The sequence below is a fragment of the Felis catus genome, chromosome D3, assembly GCF_018350175.1.
Source record: "Felis catus isolate Fca126 chromosome D3, F.catus_Fca126_mat1.0, whole genome shotgun sequence".
In the NCBI taxonomy this organism is placed as follows: domain Eukaryota; kingdom Metazoa; phylum Chordata; class Mammalia; order Carnivora; family Felidae; genus Felis; species Felis catus.
The window spans coordinates 81,339,099-81,360,037 of NC_058379.1; the positions used below are offsets into that span (position 1 = coordinate 81,339,099).

The 20,939-nt window shown below is 41.3% G+C and overlaps 1 protein-coding gene and 1 long non-coding RNA gene across 8 annotated transcripts in view; one reads left to right on the forward strand and one right to left on the reverse strand.

Moving 5' to 3' along the window:
• Positions 1 to 5,601, forward strand: part of SERPINB7 (serpin family B member 7) — a 66,018-nt gene extending 60,417 nt beyond the window's left edge. For all 5 annotated transcript variants that reach the window (XM_045041076.1, XM_023242078.2, XM_045041075.1 and 2 more), the window contains 3 exons: positions 99 to 241; positions 1,563 to 1,709; positions 4,423 to 5,601. In XM_045041076.1, coding sequence (XP_044897011.1) covers positions 99 to 241; positions 1,563 to 1,709; positions 4,423 to 4,821 — 689 coding nt within the window. In that variant the 3' untranslated portion in view covers positions 4,822 to 5,601. The remainder of the gene's footprint in view (positions 1 to 98; positions 242 to 1,562; positions 1,710 to 4,422) is intronic.
• Positions 5,602 to 17,125: 11,524 nt separating this feature from the next.
• LOC109493502 overlaps positions 17,126 to 20,939 on the reverse strand; it is a 36,858-nt gene continuing 33,044 nt past the window's right edge. For 2 of the 3 annotated variants that reach the window (XR_006587596.1, XR_006587595.1), the window contains 3 exons: positions 19,558 to 19,603; positions 17,983 to 18,850; positions 17,126 to 17,418 (listed from right to left, as the gene is read on the reverse strand). This is a non-coding gene — a long non-coding RNA (uncharacterized LOC109493502). The remainder of the gene's footprint in view (positions 17,419 to 17,982; positions 18,851 to 19,557; positions 19,604 to 20,939) is intronic. The other variant, XR_006587597.1, reaches the window with a different exon arrangement.

Consider the following 20,939-nt stretch of genomic DNA (forward strand, 5'->3'; position numbering starts at 1 on the left):
CTAATTATGTCATAAGGAAGAATATCATGTTTATCTTGTCTTTTTAGACAAATTACATTAAAACTTAACATTTTTTTCCTCCACTTATTTTTCAAAAGGCAAAATCAAGAACATCTTTCAAGAAGGTAGCATAAGTTCTTCCGCTGTCATGGTGCTGGTGAACGCTGTGTACTTCAAGGGCAAGTGGGAGTCGGCCTTCTCCAAGAACGAAACCCTAAATTGCCGTTTCAGATCTCCCAAGGTATGGAAATCTATTCAATTAAGATTCTTTTGCCAAGAGTATTCCCACACTTGATCTTAGCCAAAAGGCCGAGAAGCGATTGCCAATTGTATTCCTTTGCAGAAATTACGATATTTGCATAGACCAAGGATGGACTCATCATTTCTTTGCTCCTTTCTTCCACTGCTCACCAATGCTTTGTGGTGGATTGCTTATAAAACACACTTTCTATTCTCCTGATAATGCAGGTTATGGATCACAATTGGAGGTATCCCAGAAGTTGGTATTTCTTAAGATATATTCAAAATTGAGGAAGGTAATAAAGTACGAATTCATTTTTAAGATATTCTAGTTGGATGCCTGTAAGAAGAAAATGGGACAAAAGTGTGTCCTGTATTTTTCTTCTGATTCTAACTGTGGGTGGGGTGTACGGTTCTAGTCATTTAATACCGATGATTTTTCCCGAGTCAAAGTGAGGGTGCATTTGTTTCCTTTTACAGAGGAAGAAGTTATGTTTAGTAACGTTATGCATTTCCAAGTGTCAGTCCTAATCAACTTCTGTAAAATATATATTCTTGTGTTTTTTGTTTGTTTTTTGTTTTTACCAATTTGTACACAATAATCTTAGAGTATAGTAGAAGCATCAAGGCTTTGGAGTCGGAAGTACTGTGTTGGGGTCCCTGCCTCGTGTCACAGAATCTGCGTTGTCCTAGGCAAGTCAGCTTAACCACCATAGACCTTCCTACCCTCACAAATAAGGCGATTCTGCTAACTGACCTGTAAAGTTTCTTTCAATCATTCAGCCTTTTATGTTCATGCAGAGAAGACTAAACTTGATAAATATTGCTATGAATACTGAAGATGTTTTCTTTCATTGGAGGTAAAATACAGACCAGTACTATCAAAATCACACAATTTTAGATGAGGTCTTATTAAAAAATCTATAGCATTCATTTTAAATTATAATTCTATTTAATAATTATTCATTACTTATTATATAGACATTTTCAGGTAAAACACTAGGTGCAAGGCCATGTACCAGGTTCTAGGTATATTAAGTCACATCATCTCTACAATGGTCCTATGCAGTAGAGACTATTTTTACCCGCATTATATGGATGAGGAAATGGAAGCACAGAGAGGTGCTAGCCCAAAGCTATACATCTGGGAGTTTTGAACCCAGGCAGTTAATCCCAAAGCTGGGAACCAATGCAATGCAATCACTATTGGCAACAGGTCAGGAAGAATCTACTGAATCGACTGGACAAAGACTAAAGACTATTCTTATTTTATTGTGAAATAAGGTGGGCTTATAAAATGTTTTTTGTGACTTGACTTTCAGTGTCCTGGGAAAGCAATCACCATGATGCACCAAGAACGGAAGTTCAATTTGTCTGTCATTAGGGACCCGCCCATGCAGGTTGTTGAGCTCAAGTATCATGGTGGCATAAGCATGTACATAATGCTGCCCGAGAATGACCTGTCCCAAGTAAGTTACTACTGCCACTTTCACTACTGGGGACTTAGAAGATTTTTAAGATATTATTGATTGTGTTTTTATACATCCACTTGATGATTTCAGGCTGTAAGAATCAGAGATTTGCCTGCTGATTCCTTTATTTGACAAATATTTAAGGAGTACCTACTCTGTGCCTGACACCATTATAGATAGATGCTGAGATTGACTTACTTCAGTTTAGCCTAAATTTTAGTTGAATAGCTATGAAATTGGCACCCTCTCAAACCTCAGCGTTGGAGGGAAAAGGGTATGAGTTTAGGTCTTTGCACTTGACCATCAAAACAGTCTTGCATGTGTTATTAGAACTTTGATAGACTGACCATTTTAGGCAGGAATGATACAGTGGGGTTTTGGGCCTTTGAGCATCAAAATGTACGGTCTCACCGAGTTTCTGTGTCTCTGCGAAAAGCGTAGGTTAGGGACTGCCCTGTGACTGATGTAGCCAGAGCAACAGACCAGCACAGTGCAAGGGACAAAAAGAGGCATCCCAGGGGCCCCACAAGGCCACATGGCATCACCATGTCTCAGATCCTGATTTTCTTCCTGTCCTTCTTTCTCGTTTCCTCCCTGTGAATTTGGCCTCCTAAGCCTGTGACCTGAAATCCCAGAAGCCTGGATCTTTGGTTGCTCTCTGTACTTCCAATCAGAAGGAATAATAGACGCCATTCAGTGAGCACCTACTGTGTGCCGGGCCGTGTGCCCTGAGCCTCATTCATGTTGTCTTATTTGGTCCACACAGCAACCATGTGGGATAGGGAAAGGAGGCTCATGGGATTTGGTCAATTTGTCTGATAAATACCTATGTACAAATGTGTGTGTGTGTGTATGCACATATATCAACTACCCTAAAAAGTTACATCTAAAGTTTAAAATATTTTTGTGTTTTGATTCGTAAAATAATGAATGTTGCTTGTAAAACAACTGGGAAGTAAAAAGAATATGAAGAAATGCTCCTCCTACCCAGAGGCATTATTTTCCATCCCATCTTTTTCCTATGATTTAGAAACTTTGGACTTTAAAACTTGGGACATGTAATTTCTACAGGGACAAAACCACCCAATCATTTTAATGATTTTCATTTAGCTTCATTTTAATTACCTTTTTGGACATGGACAGCAAGAAGAATGTCATAAAGTTGCTATTATTAAATCTAAAGTTGACAATATAAAATATTGGTATTCCTATGAAATCAATAATTCACTCGATAATCTTTATCAACATTTTAGCACACATCAATTATTTTAACTTCAAATAATCTACAGTAATAGAGAAAGTAGCCCATATAAAACAAACAGTAGATAACTCGAAAGATAGATTTGTTCTTACACTTATTGTCTGAGGTTTTCTTTTCTGTCATGGATTTTCCTAATGATGTTTCAATCAGATTAATATAAATCCACTATATACCTACATTATCCTACATAATGGAATAATGAGGAAGTTGGCTTTACAGTGAGCCATCAAATGAGGAAAAAATTCTAAGTCAGAATGAGACGTTATTACCGACTAACCATGAACTGGATAATTTACACACATAAAATTTAAATTAGGCTAAATTTGATTATATAAGTTTAGGTTCTTGATAAGGATAGCTGTGAAAGGCTGTTTAGGATTCTAGTGAGCCTGAATTTGAGAACAAATGTCTATATATAAGATTTGTAATCAGTGTGCGTGTGACTAGTCTCTGATCAGTTCTCAGTATTCAGGAGTTGGTGAATTCCACTCATGAATCATCTGGGGCAACAGTGGTGCTGGAGAGAGAGCCGTGGGCTCCTAGCTGTGTAACCGAAGTGCCCACCTATGCAGTTCAGCACATTTCCTTACAATGTCTTGAACTTCAGTTGTCAAGTTGGGTAGGAGAGTGGGTTTGGATCCAAGCCGCCCAGATGGTGTAGGTGATGGTGCTGGAAGGTAGTGATCACCTAAACCCTCGAAGCTAGAGCTCTGGGCTCCTTGCCTTGGGCCACCTGGGGTCCATTGGTTCTTCCCGCAAGCTGTGCAAACATTACCATTTTCTATGTCTTTAGTGATGGGAAATGGTCGAGAAATGCTGACTTAAATGACCACTGACTTCCTTTCTCCCTCTGATGATCTCTGATACCCTAATTCCTTCACTTGCCCGTTGTTCCACTTTGGCTATATTTGTGGCTGTATTTGTTTGTATGGGGGCAGAGAACAGAAATGCCTGGAAATACAAGTCACACCTTGTCACAGCAGAGCAAATTAAACAAGTGATTTAATAGAGTGCTTGAACTGTTTGTGTTAATAGTTTCCCATTTTCAGACTCTCCAAAATCCATTCACATACTTACATGCAAATATCTAGGAGAGGATAATTATGGAAAACTGTCTTTGTAGTTGATGATGTTTTATCTCTCTCTTAAGCATATGGTTCTTTTTTTTGAGAGAGAGAGAGTGTGTGTGTGGGAGAGCAGGGGAGGGGAAGAGAGAGGGGGAGAGCACTAGCGGGAGAGAGGGGCAGAGGGAGAGAGAGAGAGAGAGAGAGAGAGAGAATGAATATCAAGCAGGCTCCATGCTTAGTGCAGAGCCTGATGTCGGGCTCGATCCCACAACCCCGGGATCATGACCTGAGTCAAAATCAAGATTCCCATGCTCAGCCAGCTGGGCCACCCAGATGTGCCTTAAGCATATGATTCTAAATTGCCTTTTCAACATTCCTACAGATTGAAAACAAGCTGACCTTTCGGAATCTAATGCAGTGGACCGATCCGAGAAAAATGAGCTCTCAGTATGTCGAGGTGTTTCTCCCTCGGTTCAAGATAGAGAAGAATTATGAAATCAAGCATCATTTAAGAGCCCTGGGGCTGAAGGACATCTTTGATGAATCCAGAGCTGATCTCTCCGGTGTAGCTGCTGGAGGTCGTCTGTATTTGTCCAAAATGATGCACAAGTCATACATAGAGGTTGCTGAGGAGGGCACGGAGGCGGCCGCCGCCACAGGGAATAACATAGTAGAAAAGCAGCTCCCTGAGTCCAGGGTGTTCAGAGCTGATCACCCGTTCCTCTTTGTCATCAGGAAGGATGACATCATCTTGTTTAGCGGCAAAGTCTCTTGCCCTTGAAAATCCTGTTGGTTTCTATTACAGTAGTTCCCTGCAACATCAAGGAACCACCACAAGGGAATAGATTTGAGTGTGACGGAAGCACGTGGTGTTTCCCTTGCATTTGCTTCCTTCTAATATTGGTCGGGCAGATGATTTGGGTGTCTTGACCCTTCGCAGACACCTGGTTGCTTGTCCTGATCCCGCTTTAGCCTTTCTACTACCATGTGCCTCGCCCATTTCTAAGTTCACTCTCTTTTTACCCCCACTCATTCCCGCCATTCTCCCCTGGAGCCCCTTGCACCCAGAGCTGGGCCCCGTCTGGGAATTGTGGAGTTGCTCTGCTGGCAGTGACGATGCAGAAGCGGCCCTCGGATCTTGTCTGAAACTCTGTACTGGATATGGATATCCCAGCTACTCCGGTTTCATGGTTAACAAGCTCGGAAGGAAGCCCAGCTACTGAACCTGGGTGTGAGGGATAACCTTTCCTTGCCGACCTAAGAAGACAGTAGAGCTTACTTTCACACATCTAATTTGAAATCAGTGTCTAATTTAGATGCTAAAAACTATAGATTTGGGATTAGGGGACAACGAAAATATTTCGTCAATAACTTCAAGTTGATGTCTTTCGGTCTTGATACAGACTTTTTTTTTCCTTGATAGAGACTTAATATGTACATAGTTTTTCAAATATTAAATATCTTTTCACTACTGCCATTTGTTATTTACAGTAGATATCTCATGTGCTGTGTAGTTTACAAGTTTTTCCTCTTATTTATCAGAATAAATAAATACAACAGAGCTGGACAGTGTGATTGTTCTCCTCTAACCAATGGTGAGACTACCAGCACTTTCTTTATCTGGTAGGCCAAGCAAACAAGCAACAAGCGGAAAGAATGCTTTTTAAGTATAAATCTGATTTGGTTCAATGTTGCTAATTTATTACACACGAAAGTTACTTTTACAGACACATAGGCTGATAAGGTAGTTTTAAATACTAAGATTGAAGTTCATTAGGAAAAGGATTTGCATATGTGAATATTTATAATAAGACATAAGTAACTTTACAAAACAGATCAAAAATAAGTTGAGAATGAGTAGACCAAGCTGAACTCATTTAGAATTTTATAAACAGGAACAGCCTATTGACTTACGTTTTTATCACAGAAGACTTTCACCTGAATAGAAACTAAATAAATCTGGATAGTCTATAGCATGGCATTGTGGTGCATAAAACTAGCCCTGGCAGCTATTTGATTTTCAACCATTATTTTGGAGTCCGTGAATACAGCACGAATGAGTTAATGTGACATGATTTGACAGATGTAGAAAAACCCGCAACCGAATAATCACTAACCTGCCACACCTGAAATAACTATTGTGTCTTTAAGAGATATTTATGGTGGGGGGTGGGGGGAGTGAAATTAACTGGTATGCATCGGTATCTTTTTTTTTCAGGAACTAATTTTTCTGATTAACCCCATTCCCACCTATTGCCATTCAAAAATGACATACTTCTAGATTCTGCTCTTAGATGATAAAGATACAGGATGAGGGTACAGGAGCATGAGTGGTGACGGTAGCCATAATGTTCAGAAGCATGGACGCTCCTCTCTGCTGATAGCATTTTCTGTGGGACTCGCAGCTACTGAGGTTTGAAGCAAGCATCAGGAAGACTTTGGTCAGGTCTGTAAGGAGATAGTTTGGAAAAACTCATAGAAGCTTGCCCTACAATTTCGGTTGGTTGGTCCTGCCCATATGGCCACCTCACGGTTAAGGACCCTAGCTCACGCAGAGAAGGTCTACCTTGTCTAGTCATGATCTAGGCTTAGTTTGGTGTTACTTTCACAAGTCTGTAACTGTTGTCAGTACACCCCTGGCTCAGTGACAGCAAAGGTAACAGCTGTTGAATTTCGTGTTTAGCATTGAACTTCATGCTTCTTGAGGCAGGAGCCATGCCTGATTTGTTTCTATAACCAACACCTCTAGAACAATGCTTAATGTATTACAGGCACTCACTGTGTCTTTAAAATAAGTGTAGTTGTGAGTCCCAAGGGTGTGATTTGAGACGGAAATGAGACCTCAGGGACCACTTTGGTATAAGATCAAGTCATTGATCTTGTAATTGATTTCTTTTTATACAAAGACTACTTTTTATCTTTTAGGGTCATATTTTTTTTCAATCTGCTTATTTATCCATAAGTATTTCCAAATCTCTTCTTCACTTACTCAAAATTCTCTCTCTGTATGATCCCATCTAAACACGTGGCTTCTGTAATAGCTGATGACACCTATCTCTATGTGTAACTTCACCCAAATTCACTACTGCCTTCTGAAACGTCCACCTGAATTTCCTAGAGTAAAACTAAACATGTCTCAGCTAAAACACATCACCATCCTCCACATGATCTTCTTGGGGACCCACCTTTAGTTAAGGACAAATGTTTTCTAAAACTCCAAGCTCAAAACATCAAGATTATCTTCGTGTATTCCTTCTTTTTCACACTGGAACTGTTCACTGGTCTTACTACTAAAACGTCTCTTGAATTTATCTCTTTTTCTTTCTTCCCATGAGCACTGCTTGAGTTTAGGCAAATTCAAACTACTTCTGTAGTTTGTTGCTTATCTTTTCTTCCTGCCTCTTGTGACTTGTATTTCCCTTTCACTTTTAAGCCCAAAGTTGTGAAGATTACTGTTTCCTTCTTAAGAACAAAATTTTAATGTTTATTTTTGAGAGAGAGAGAGAATGAACGGGGGAGGGGCAGAGAGACAGGGAGTCACAGAATCCAAAGCAGGCTCCGGACTCTGACCTGTCAGCACAGAGCCCAATGCGGGGCTCAAACCCATGAACCTCAAGATCATGACCTGAGCCAAAGTTGGACCCTTAACTGACTGAGCCACCCAGGTGCCCCAGAGATTTCTGTTTTCATCCGTAGATGCCAGTTATCTTCCTGAAACACAGATGGGAAGACTGTCTTATAAAAGACTTAATTCCTCTTCACCACCTAAAGACAGAGTCTAAACTCCTGCATGGCACTGCAGGCCTTCCCCAATTTTCCTTATCCTCCTCTTTACCTCGTTTAGCCACTTAGCCACTCTCTGACAAGACTCTGAACTCAACACACCTTGGACTAATTGAAAACCAAATCCAATATTTCATGTTGTTCAACCTGTCCCTTCTGAGTGGCATACTCTCCCCATCTTCGCTTAATATCCATCCAGTTGTTCAAACATCTGACCACGTTCATATTCCCTGGGAAGATCTCTATTCAAGTAGACCCACAAAACACATCGTGCCTCCTTTTACGAGAGCTACGCTCACATTTCTTGCTATGTTCTGTTAGTGGGTGTGTGTGCGCGCACGTGGCTAGGTTATAAGTTCTTTAAAGGCAGGGTATGGCATATGGTTGGTATGGTGAGTGTCCCTTCCTCATCTCAAATCAATAGGTCCTCTAAAGGACCCAAAAAAAGACAAAACTCAGAGAGTGTGGTATAGATGGAGGCTCTGGCCAGATAGTGGGGACCCTTGCCAGCACCTTGTCAGTGCCTCCTTGAGGGCGTGCCACGCGAGTCAGGTGCCAAAGCCAATGTAAAGGCAAGCTCTCAAAGGTGGGTGAGAGCACTGTTGGATCTTCTATGTTTGCAGGAACGGGAAGAAGCTGTTTTCCACCCATTCTTCAATGAAGAGGAAGAGCAACATTGTCGTCGTCCTTACCCACCGTCACTGCTTCATCATTTCCAAAATGTTTTCGCGGACCCCATCTCGATTCTGCTTACAGTCCTGTAAGGTGGAACCTATTATGATTCTTAATGTTATTTGTTTTTATTTCATCAGGAAAATTGGGGTCAGAGAAGCTGGGCAATTGCCTGACATCACGTGTGCTCTTTCCATCGTAACACACTGCCTCGGACGTCCTTCCGAATCTCACTTGCACCTTGGTTCTGCTCAGGATCCTCCCATCTCGTGCTCCAACACCTCACATGGCTCACTCCTTCTTTGGCATGCCTACCGACTGACACCACGTGTCTCGGATGACCTCAGGCTTTCCTAAAACACCGCACCTCTTATAAATTTGGGCAAATCCAAAATTACATGACTCTGTGTTCTTACATTTGGGCCATTTACACTTTTATGATTTAGGTGATTAACTTGACTCTGTATCATTTGTCTTACTAATACACTTTTTGAGAGTCTATATAGGAATTATAATGATATTATAGACTTCCAATCGTAAACCCTCCTAAGTATAAACTCTCTGAGACAAGAGACAATTATCTTCTGCTTGCTTTGTAATGTCTCTTCTGCACGTTCTACACCCCTTCACTGACTGACAGGTTCTAGTCATCAACAGAGAAAGGCAGCATATGTGTCTGTAATCTGGTTATCATTTGACACTAACATTTTATTTCTGTCCTGACCGACAAACCTAGAATTTGTAAAGAGCCATGACTAGAACAGCCTTCATAAGCTTAATCTTCCCTATAGATGCCAGCAGCACCTTGAAGAAGAGAAAGCCACAGTGAGTTTACCTCCAAGTGGTAAATGTCGGCTGTTAGAACTTAATTGTGTTATGAGACATTTCTCTGATATTCTTCGTACTTCTTGTTTCTTGCCTGTGGCACGGTGAACCAAAAACAAGAATGCCATTGTACTTGAAACTTGAAAGTCATTTAGTGAAACTAAGGTGACTAATCTTTTCTAAATATTAAGTTTTATGATTGGCTTGTAATTTGAACGACGAAAAATAATGTGCTTGGGTATACTCAGTGCGTTGGGAGGGAGAGAAAAGGGAGCAGAATGGAAAGAGAGTGTGGAGGGAAGAGAAGACAGACAAATACTTTCTAGATATTTTTAAAACATTTCATTTTTAAATGTAAAATTTCTCTCCAAGTGTGTCTCTTCAGAAAGGACTTGTTGACGCTGCTATGAGTTTGAGTCTTAGGCCGGACAGAACTATCACAATTTTTGTAAACCGTAGCGGTGTGATGAGTTCTGTGAATGAGACAGAGATGCTGTGGAAGCGTGCAGCAGGGGCTTCTCAACCAGCCTTTGAAGAACAGGAGGGCTTCCTGGAGGAAGGAACCTTGTAGCTCAAACCAGAAGGAGGAGAAGGTAAAGGGACAAGGAGGAGAGGGGAGGAGGGGTCCAGTAGAGGTGCCAGCATGTTCAAGGCCCACCAGCGAAAGACTCCGGGCTCCTCTGATCGCTGCAGGGGTGACCGCGGAATGTGAGGGCAGAGGGCTGTGAAAAGTAGACTGGTAGGAGCTGGAGCAGGGCCCCGGGCACTACTATGTGGGGTTTGCGTTATTCTTAGTTTGGTGCAAAGGCAGCAAAGGCTTCAAGGAGGAGAGCGACGGCTTTCAAGTCTGCATTTTGAATGATTGTGTTTGCTGCGTGGACGCTGATATGGTGCTACAAGACTGTTAGCAGGGAGAAGTGGGAAGTGGTCCAGCTGGGAGGCAATGATGGTCTGGACCAGAATGCTGGTCTTAAGGGTAGTCAGGTGACAGGTGTCGTACGTAGCCTTTGGTTGAATGAATGTGGGGTCAGGACTTCGTGACTGAGCGAATTTGGGGGCAAAAGATAAGGACTTCTCAAGATTCAATTTAGCACTCTTTAAATGACGGTGACATCAGGCAGCCAGAGCACAGAGGGTGGACACCAGAGATGGGGAAGGCTGAAGCACAGGGGCACCAGTGTGAGGCCACTAGGAGCTTTGATTGTCATGCTCCTTTATTTTTTAAGTAAATGCTCCCTTTAAGAATCAGATTAAAATATCAAAACAAGCACATATATAAGAATTTACATGTACAAATTTAAGTTCAAAGACTGCTTGACTCTCATCTGCTGGATTAAAAATCATTGTTATGTATACCTCAGGGGTGCCTGGGTGGCTTATGTGGTTAAGCGTCCAACCTTGGCTCAGGTCACAATCTCATGGTTCATGGGTTTGTACCCTGCATTGGGCTCTGTGCTGACAGCTCAGAGCCTGGAGCCTGCTTCAGATTCTGTGTCTCCCTCTCTCTCTGCCCCTCCCTTGCTTATGCTCTATGTCTCTCAAAAATGAATAAATGTTAAAAAAAAATTTAAGGAGAATCACTGTTACATATATACATCAGTTAATGAATTCTGGGTGGAAGCCATCCATTGTAACACAGAGAAAATTAAATACAAGAGCCATGGTCCACTAAATGGGTACAGTTTCTATGAAATTAGGGTTCCAGGGGTGACTATATACAATGATCTGTCCATTTAACCATCTAGGACAATAGGCAGGAACACACAGCCTCACTCCTATCTGTTAATCAGACTCTTTACAGAGAAGAGGCTTTATATGCAAGAGAAACCAGTACATGCCCTTTTGTTAGTAGTGTTTATAGCTGACAACAGCACAGGAAGTCATTGAACACGCCCAGCCAACTCTTTGCAAAGAGCCCCATGGTTCTGTGACTACCCAACCAGTGAATAATTTACTTTTTCTTTTAAAGTATCTGTTCAGCAGATACTTTATCTGAACATCATCTATAGATGATGAAAGTCTTGTGAAGTTGATAGACTTCTTTATTCACTGGGACCCCTTCTCCTCCTTGAATCCAAATCCTTCTACATGAGAGAAGTCAAGTTCTCTGTATTGGCAGACAAAATATTTCAAGATGTATTTCTTTGAGAGACTGAAGAAGATTTTAAGAGTCATTTGGAAGCTCATTTCTCTCCAGAGCATGAATATTGACCCTTTTCTCTTTCTCAAGAGTCCCTATGCCCTTCTCCACTCCTCAAGGGACACCACGTCTCCTGCATCCCTTTTAAATGAGTCTTTACCCTGAAGGGAGGATTGCAGCCTGGCGTGCTTCGGGGAGGTGAGTGGACTCTTGAGAATACAGTCTGAGCATCCAGGATGCCTCATCTGTCATAAGTCATTAAGTTGCTTCATTTCTTCCCTTTACCTTCTGAGAATCTGAGAACCCAAGGGAACAAAGGGGTGTTTCCTACTGGCTTGTGTACCATTTTCTTTTCCCACTCATTAGGGTGAAGCCAAACACTGACACTAATCTAATATGGTGGGTGTTTGACAATTCAGTTTTGTGAAGACACTAATCCAAGTTTTTATTCCTGGATGTGCCATAATTTTATAAAATTTTCTATCAGTTCACTATAAAGTTGTATAAAGGGAACTATTGGATTTGTTTCCTGTTACAACTCTAATTTGTGTCTATTTTTATGTTACCTGCACAAATCAGGGGTCATGTGATGGAAATACAAAGGACCTAAATCCTGCTCCCCATCCCCCCACTTTTTTTCTTTTTCTTTTTCTTTTTTTTTTTTCTTTCACTTTTTCTTTTTCATTGCCTTGAACTTGAATCTTTTTCTTCCATGAGTTATATTCTTTTTCCTCTGGACATATTTGTAGTTTGGATATCATTTTTAAAAAGCAGAAGCTTTTCTATGTATGTATATATGTGTGTGATTTGATAAAAGGAGTTGGTACAAATGGCTGGATCTGACTCTAATGCACCTAATTAGTGTGAGATAATAATTCATTGCGGTGATTCTTTATGAAAAAGGCAAAAATGTATGCCTTATTTTTAGCAAAGAATGCATTTATACTATAGTGGTTTAATTTGTAGGGGTAAAATCAAAGCCAAAAGGTGTTAGGGAATTTGGATGAAATGAATGAACTCAACCGGGAAGCCTAGTACCAATATATAGGTAAAATCTGCAGTTGAACGCAAACACCCAGAATTATCATCTTTTATTTAAGTTACTTCCCTCTACTAAACAATTTGAAAACACTAATCCATTCTAGTCTAAGCACTGTATTAAATGCATACTTAGTTATATTAAACTTATCTAGGGCTTTATTTCCTCTTGTGCAAGATGAGACAGTTGGGCTAGATCAGCATTTTCCAACTGTGGGATGGGACCAATTAGTGGGTTGCAAAAACAATTTAGTGAATTGCTACCAGTGTTTAAAACATCAAAAAGGAGAGGATAGAAAAGAAAATATCAGAATGAGTCATTAGTCCTAAGGGGAAGTATTTTTTGCGCAATTCTTGTTTCCATTTTGAATACCTATTCTGGATCACAGTGTAAGGAGTATTTCTTCATTGGGGTTTAAAAGTCTCTGAAGAAACCCTGTTTAAGTTCCCTTCATGTCTCACATTCTGATTTTACACCATATTGGTCTTCCTCTGAGTTGGAGCTATAGTTGATCTGTAACTTTCTCCCTGTGGGAATCCTGGCTACATTTGCCATGAGAAGTCTGAAATACTCAACAAGGGTTACTTCATCCTTGGATGCCTCTGTTTCAGAGAGAACAACATTTCCTCCATCATGTCTCATCTTAGGAGTCAAGGAAAGAAATGTGTTTCCAGTTCCCAAGACAAAAATGCCTCCACTCTGCCTTTTAAACATCAATAATTTATTGTCATAGCCAGAGGGTGCTATGTAATAAATAAAAGCACATTACATTTAATTTTTGAACATCTAATATATTCTGTAATTATAAAATAGCACCCAATTTATTGTATAAAATCCATGCATTAAATGTTTCATTAAGATTTTCCACATCTTGGGGCACCTGGGTGACTCAGTCAGTTGAACATTTGACTTCAGCTCAGGTCATGATCTCATGGTGCGTGAGTTCAAGCCCCACATTGGGCTCCATGCTGACAGCTCAGAGCCTGGAGCCTGCTTCAGATTCTGTGTCTCCTTCTCTCTCTTCCCCTCCTCCTCTCTCTCTCTCTCTCTCTCTCTCTCTCTCTGTCTCTCTCTCTCTCCCTCTCTCAAAAATAAATAAACATTAAAAATGTTTTTTTAAATAATAAAAAAAGATTTTCCATATCTCTTGAGTCACTACATTGACCAGAGAAGCAGTGTGTTTTACATTGCATACATCAGCTGGCTTATTCTCTACTCCTTCGCATAAATACTTTAAATCACTTCACAATGCAAAGAAAAATGACTTGTGCAACCAAATTCTGAGAAGACTTTGGGTGGTGAGTACTGGAGTACTGTGTTTGTCTCTGTGTTGTAGACACAGCTGTGGGCACACAGAACAGAATTTCAGCCCACCTGAAGACAAGGTATAAATGCAAAGTAAACCGTAGCTTCTTTGACACGATGTTTATAACTGCTGATGAGTCGTCTGAGAAACTACAGGAGAATGTATTTGGTTGTAATCAAAGGACAGTGAGAAGCACCATGGTTTGAGGGGCAGGGGGCAGGTGGAAGGGAGGCACAAATGTAAAACAAGGCATTGTGGTTCTGTTTTCCACTATTCACACTAATTGAGGGAGCTTTTTGATGTCATGTTTTCCAACACTGGAGAGAGCCATTCCTGTCACCCATCTTTATTCCCAGGTTAAGGTAAGGACTTTCATGGTGACTGAACTCAGGCTGAATGACGAATTTGCTTCTAGATGGCTACAACACCTACGAAGAAACTGTGCTCTGTGGTGCCAACGTTAGATCTTCTTTTTCTACGTTGTGTATCTATCTGGTAAATTAGAGGGCAAGATGCTGGCCAGTGTGTCGGGAAAACTGGGTGTTCCTGGTGAATTGGATGTTTTCTAGCTGTGTGGACTTGAGTAAATTATGCAGCCCCGCTAGGCTCACTTCAGTTTCCCCATTTGTAGAATTAATTTGGGGACCTGATACTTTCCTTCTCAAATCTATGACTCTTCCTTGAGTTAAATCCATAATCCTTAGAAGGGGGGAGGGAGATAAGAGTATTGAATAATGTTTCTATTCAGAGGCTTTATCTATATTTCACACTCACCACAACCTGGTCAGGTGACTCCTATTTTACACTCAGAGATTTATTTTATGGGTAGGTTCAGAGAAGTTAAGTAAGTTACTCACATGTGTAGCAGAAGGCAAAGTTCATATTAGAACTCAAGTTTGTCAGATTTAAAGGCTCTCTGTTATCAAGACCCGTGATTGGCCATTTCAGCTAATTGTCCCTTCAGCAATCATATTTCTCAGATTCTGTGGATCCAGTTAGAATTAACTGGTATAGCCAGAGGACTGTTTTTGCTTGTAGGGTGGCCATGAAAGGTTACCAGGAGGTAGATTTCTCAAACAGTTGAATGAGGGAGGAAAAAAACCCAATGGGTCAGTGTCTCACAAACTCTGAGAAACAGATCTTAGCCTGTACATCTGTTTCTATTTTCTTGTAAACTTGAACCCCGTCTGACCCATATTTTTCTCCCCCCACTCGATCCCCAGAATATACAGAAATATACTGGTGTCTTAGAGGATTTTACATCCCTGTTGATGGGAAGAGAGTGGTAGCTTTCAAGCAAGTCGTAACATTTCTGGTCCCTATGAAATGTCAGCTTCCTAGCTAGCCAAATTGTTTAAACTTGATCCTCTCTGTGTAGGAACTCTTAAGGCTGTTTTATTGGAACCACACCCCTGGGTTGGGAAAATTGCTTCTGGGCCCCCGGATATTGGCAAGACGATGTTGTATAAGTTAAATACTTCGGTGGAAAATATGAAGATATTTATATCTTTACTCAAACTCAGCAACTATATTTTTATTTTTCAGATGTTTTTTAAGGAAATGTACCACGTTGAGTTTTTTCCCCTTTAAAATGTGCAGGAAAAAGAAGGCATTTTCCTAAAACACTTTGACTTTCCTAAGGGTAAGATACTCCATTGACATCAACAGCAGACAACGGGAGAATTTCACTCTGATTCCGATATCTTAATGGAAACCCTTTAAGGTATCTGTAGTATAATAGAACAGTACAGCCACCAGAAACACAGACCTGCAGCCTCCTGTATCCAAAACCCTGACCTGGTGTCCCAAGCAGGGCCAGGAGCAAGGACAGGCAAGCAAGTTTCCCAAAGGAGCAAAATTTAAGGAAGCACTCATTCTTAGGTGCAGGCCCTGTGACTTTATGACCCTGAGTGCCTGAGCCTCCTGAAATTTTGCTCAGTGGGTGGCTCATTCTTAAGGACGTACTCACTGCCAGGGACAGGGCCACACAAGCAGAGGGTCAACACAGTAAAGTGAGTGCTTCCTAAAATTTTGCACCCTCGGGTCTTCATTCATCCTTGTCCCAACACTGATCCCAGGGGGCCCAGACTCCAAGTGGTTCTTCAGAATAGCCCCACAGAGTACATGGGGTCCCATTATCTGATTCCACCAAGCACCAATAGAAGCAAAACTCCTGAGCCTCCCCATTGTTCTTTAACCTCATTTCTGTAGACATTGCCCAGGGGAAGGGAGAATTTAGTGAATGAAGAAGGAATGACAGACTGTCCTTCATCTAAGAATGCTCTATTTACTTGACTTTGCATAACTCCCTTGGAGAGATTCAGAGCTTTGAAGCCCTGCTGTGGTTGTGAGTGGCCACATGAAAGCGTCAAGTCAAAGTAAGGTCTTCCAGCCTGACAGCCTAGAGCAAGGAGCTCCGTCTTTCTCAAATATTTGAGGATTGAAAAAACAAATTTTATTATTATTTTTTTATTTTAGAGCACACGAGCAGAGGAGAGGGTCAAAGAGAGAGAGAGAGAGAGAATGAGAAAGAGACAGAATCCTAAGCAGGCTCCACACTCACCACAGAGCCCAACGTGGGGCTTGATCCCACGACCCTGGGATCAGGACCTGAGCTGAAATCCCACTGTGGGAGGTGTGCACTTTGAGATGTTTTTCCAGTGAGGCAAATGGGTTTTTGGTGGTGTGTCCTTACCCTCTCACTCAGTCAGTCCCTTTTGTGCACTTTTGAAAGACTCAGTGAGGTCAAGTGTCTACTGGGATCAAAGCTATAACCTTGTCTTGTTTGTCATTACCCTAACCAAATGAACTACACTAAACTAAGGGCAACAACAATAATGACAATAGTCACTGACATATCTGACCACCCACTATCTGCAGGCACAGTCCTGGCTACTTTACAGCTATTACATAATTTAATCCTCACAAGAATCCTGCGAGAAAGTGGTCGCTTAGCCACTGCCAGAGAGAAAGGAGAGACCAGGAGAACTGAAGTAACTCTCCTAGGGTCATGAGGCTAGATCGTGGCAGAGATGGAAAGGCGTTTTGTTCCAAATCTGTGTTCTTTTTGCTTCCATAAAGCCCCTCTTAGAGCATTTTGATTTCATGAGATAGAAGTAACTCTTTGCCTAACGTGAAATAAACTGCTAAATAGTGCTGGTTGCATGTGCATTTTCGTTGTGTGTGCACTTGTATTCCAGAACTCAGTGAAAGAATGATCGGTTCTGCTTTGATGTCTTTTTTTTTAAAGGTTTATTTATTTATCTTGAGAGAGAGAGTGTGTGTGAGAGAGAGCAGGGGACATACACACACAGAGAGAGAATTCCAGCAGGCTCCGTGCCGCCAGTGCAGAACCCGATGCAGGGCTCAAACTCACAAACTGTGAGATCATGACCTGAGCTGAAATTGAGAGTTGGACACTTAACCGACTGAGCCACCCGGGCCCCCCCTTCTGCTTTGATGTCTTTAACAAGATGAGCTATGACCTCACCATGCCATCGTCTTTTCTCCCTTGAGTCTCCTCTCCATCCTGGCTGCAGTGCTCTTTGGGGCCGGAGGCCAGGATGCATGGCAGATGGAAGAGGTTATGTCGCAAAGGCACGTTCAGCCATGTCTAGAAGAAAATCATGGGAGGATATCAAGCGCTTGTCAGGACATTTCATAGCTGCCCCACTCTGTAAACATGTCCACCTTCATTTCAGGTTATCTATCAAATTGGCTCTTTCAAAAAGGGTTCAGAAGGTAAGGTTTTCCACAGCTCTGTTCTGAGGGGTCAGGGGTAAGGGAACGCAGCTGAGGCCAAACGGGCACACTGAGCCAGGTAAGCCTGAGCCATTACAGAACCTAGAGTCCCCACCTCCACCCCCACCCACCCAACAGGCCCTTCCTGTTGAGGTTCACATAAAGAACATTTTCAAGGATTTATAATCTATGCCATGAAATTTTCAGAGCAATCACGAGCGCCTTAATTCAACCAATAGTTTGGGGTGACTGGAAGAAACATTTCTTAGTAGGCCTCGGTCAACATGCCTTAATCATCTCTCTGCTTATTACAGAGGGAATGATTACCTCAAATGATTAACAAAGCTTCTCCCCAGTCAGGATTTCAAGTGGAAATGGATTTGAAAAGCTGGAGTCAAATTCTGAATTTAATGAACTTTCAACTCAAGAAAATTACCTGTAAAAGCTCTCGTGTTCAATTTTGTTCTGTTTCTGTGCATTGGAAGACTAGGTCCCAACTGTCTTACCCACCATAGATGTTCAGTCAATACTTGTTTGTGGACAGGGAGAAATAGTTGTGCCTGAGGATGCTGAGGGCTCTTCACAAGTCGTCATGGGATGAGTATGTGCAGAGTCACCTCTTCCTGTCACCCCTCCTTCAACATGAGGGATAGCCTGCTCGCCGGCGGCTTCATCTGCCCTTGTTCTTGCTTCAGGTTTTGCAACCGGAGACAACCTGGCCCACTGTGCTGAGGGCTCAAGTCAGGCAGAGTCTGGAGCAGAAATAATTCATTGCCTCTTCTGCCAAGCAGCCCGAGTTAGCAGAGAACTAAAGAATTCACATTTTTTTTCTTGCTGCTTCACATACAGAATGGAGGAAAATCCCTCATATTTTCATCCTCTTAATGATTCTCTCTTACAACATTCAAAGACAGAGATGGACGCTCAAGAGTTCCAGGTTCAACAATCGTGCTTTCTTTTGAGGAGTCGGAGGATGCTGGGCACTGAAGCTACACCAGGGGGCGCCATTCACGCAGAGTCCATGAGTTATGCAATAGTATGTCCTATGATGTCGGACACTGACAGGCAAGCTCAGAACCAGGAGTCATTCAGCCCCCACTCTCCACTCTACGCTTCCATCTGGAAGCCAGCAGGCAAGAGGTGGCTCTTTTCTTTGAAGTCCTCCAACAAGGCAGAGCTTAATAGTGTGAGGTAGCTTTTTAACAAACATCCAGAAAATTCCACATTGTAGAAAGTTCTTCCTTGCCTTCAGCTAAAGTCTACCTCTCCGTTACCATTGGTCCTTTACTGGCTCATTTTCCTGTCTTAAAGACATGCACAAAAATTATATCCTCTTCCGTGTGTATTTTAAGAAAGTTGAAATATTTGTCCTATATCAACTGCCTCTTTATCACATTTCTACTAACCTTTTAAATATATGAAGAGCATTCCAATGTTTTATTTCAGCTGTCTTCTGATAAAGGTCTTAGGAAACTACAATTGCACCTTGGGTTAGTCAGTAGGACTGTAAGAAACTTACCTTTGTGGGGAAAATGATACAAGCTACTGGAATCTCCAAGGGATACTGTGATCATCAAATCAGATACAGTTTGTGAAAATAATTTGACAATAATTACCTATTGTATTAATTTAATCATCATCTTTGCATGCTTGGTGAGTAACCAATGATATTAACTGCCCGCAAATGATGTTGAGATCCCTTCATTAATTCACACAATCGTTTCATTCTTCACTCAGCAAATACTTATGGGATTCCTACTATGTTTCACAACTGGGAATGTAGGGATGAACACAGTTAAGTGACAACACAAATGAATAAGGCTGAAATGATTTTTAAACACTTTCCTAAAACTTTTTAAAAAATCTTCATCCTACATTCTATCACAGGGATTATAAAGGTACACACACACACACACAAACACACACACGTAAGTGCCTACAACACATCTCTAACACAGTAACATTCACTCCTGTTTCAGAGTACATGAAAGGTTTTGTTTTCCAAACTCACCTTTCCTCTTTGAAATAATACCTCTTTTCCCCCATGAGGAACAAGACTAAGAAACAGATAAAAGAAAGAGGTGATGAAGAAAAGAAAGTTCATAAAAATGTAAACAGCTTAACATTTATGGCAAGAAATTGATTTCCTATATCACCATCTGGTCTGTTGGAGCAGCATTTGAACAGCCTTTGTAAATAATTCTTTGTTTCCCACTGTAGATGCTTCACTTGAATGAATTAACACGAACTGCAAATTCCTTAAACACAAAGGTACGCATAGTTCCTACTTCTCTTTTCATTTTTTTTTTAATGGCAGTTCATGTTTAGTCCACGAGGAGGAGGGCTAAAAAGTTGAAGGCAATAAAACAGGGTATTTATTTCACATGCCCTTTCAGTCTAGAATATAGATCTAGATAGTGAAACTCCTGCACATGATGTTTTAAAATGATCACATTGAGGTTTGGACAAACGAGATGATGAAATGGACACTGTCAAAAAAGTTGAGAAAGAGACAATTAGTCTTCAAGAAGAAAGTTTATTCCCTTCCTTGAACAATAAGTACCGAGGGGAGATTAGTGTCAGACTGACTTCATAATGGAATCCAAAAGCTACCCAGACAGTAGAAGTGCCTGGACCATAGTCAGTGCTCAAAATATGTAAATATACTATTTTTTGAGAAGGTAACTGAAGATGGCTTATCTTTATGAGATTTATTGTTAAATGCCTTTTTCTTATTGGTAATTTCTACAGAAACAATGTAATACATTCCTTCATTTATGTAAGGGGGTCTATAACTTTCTAGAAGATGTGACCTTCTAGACCACTGTTACCTATGGTGGGCTACTAAGACCCAACTTCGTTGCCCAGAATTCTTATTTATTACAAAATATAGCAAACACATTTTTTTCTGATGCCAACTATACTAAAATTAGTATGTCTGTATGAATGTGTGCTCGGGGCCATCTTGTGGCAGAGACAGGGCAAGCTCCGACCAGGGCATGGACTGCGCCATTGTCCCGCACACCCATGGGGTGATTGTGACATGCTGTGGCACCTGCTCTCTAACCATGGTCTCATTGTCAGAGTCAGTGAAAGGCAAAAAATTCAATTTATCCAAATGGCGGAACGAGTAGTCTTTGAATCTTTTTGTTTGTTTGTTTTTCTGAAATTGCATGTGCAATGCAAACCCAAGACCCTCTCGTCTAACCTCAGCTGATACTTAAGTGGGGATGATATGGACCCTGTTTTCAAGTGTTTTCTAATTTCACCCTAGTGTGAACAAGAAACAGGGGTCCATTTACACATTCAAACACTTCTGTCAGAAATCAACATGTCCAGTCAAGTCCACATGGCAAGTGGACTATTGGCAGAAGGAGCCCATCCATGCCTCTG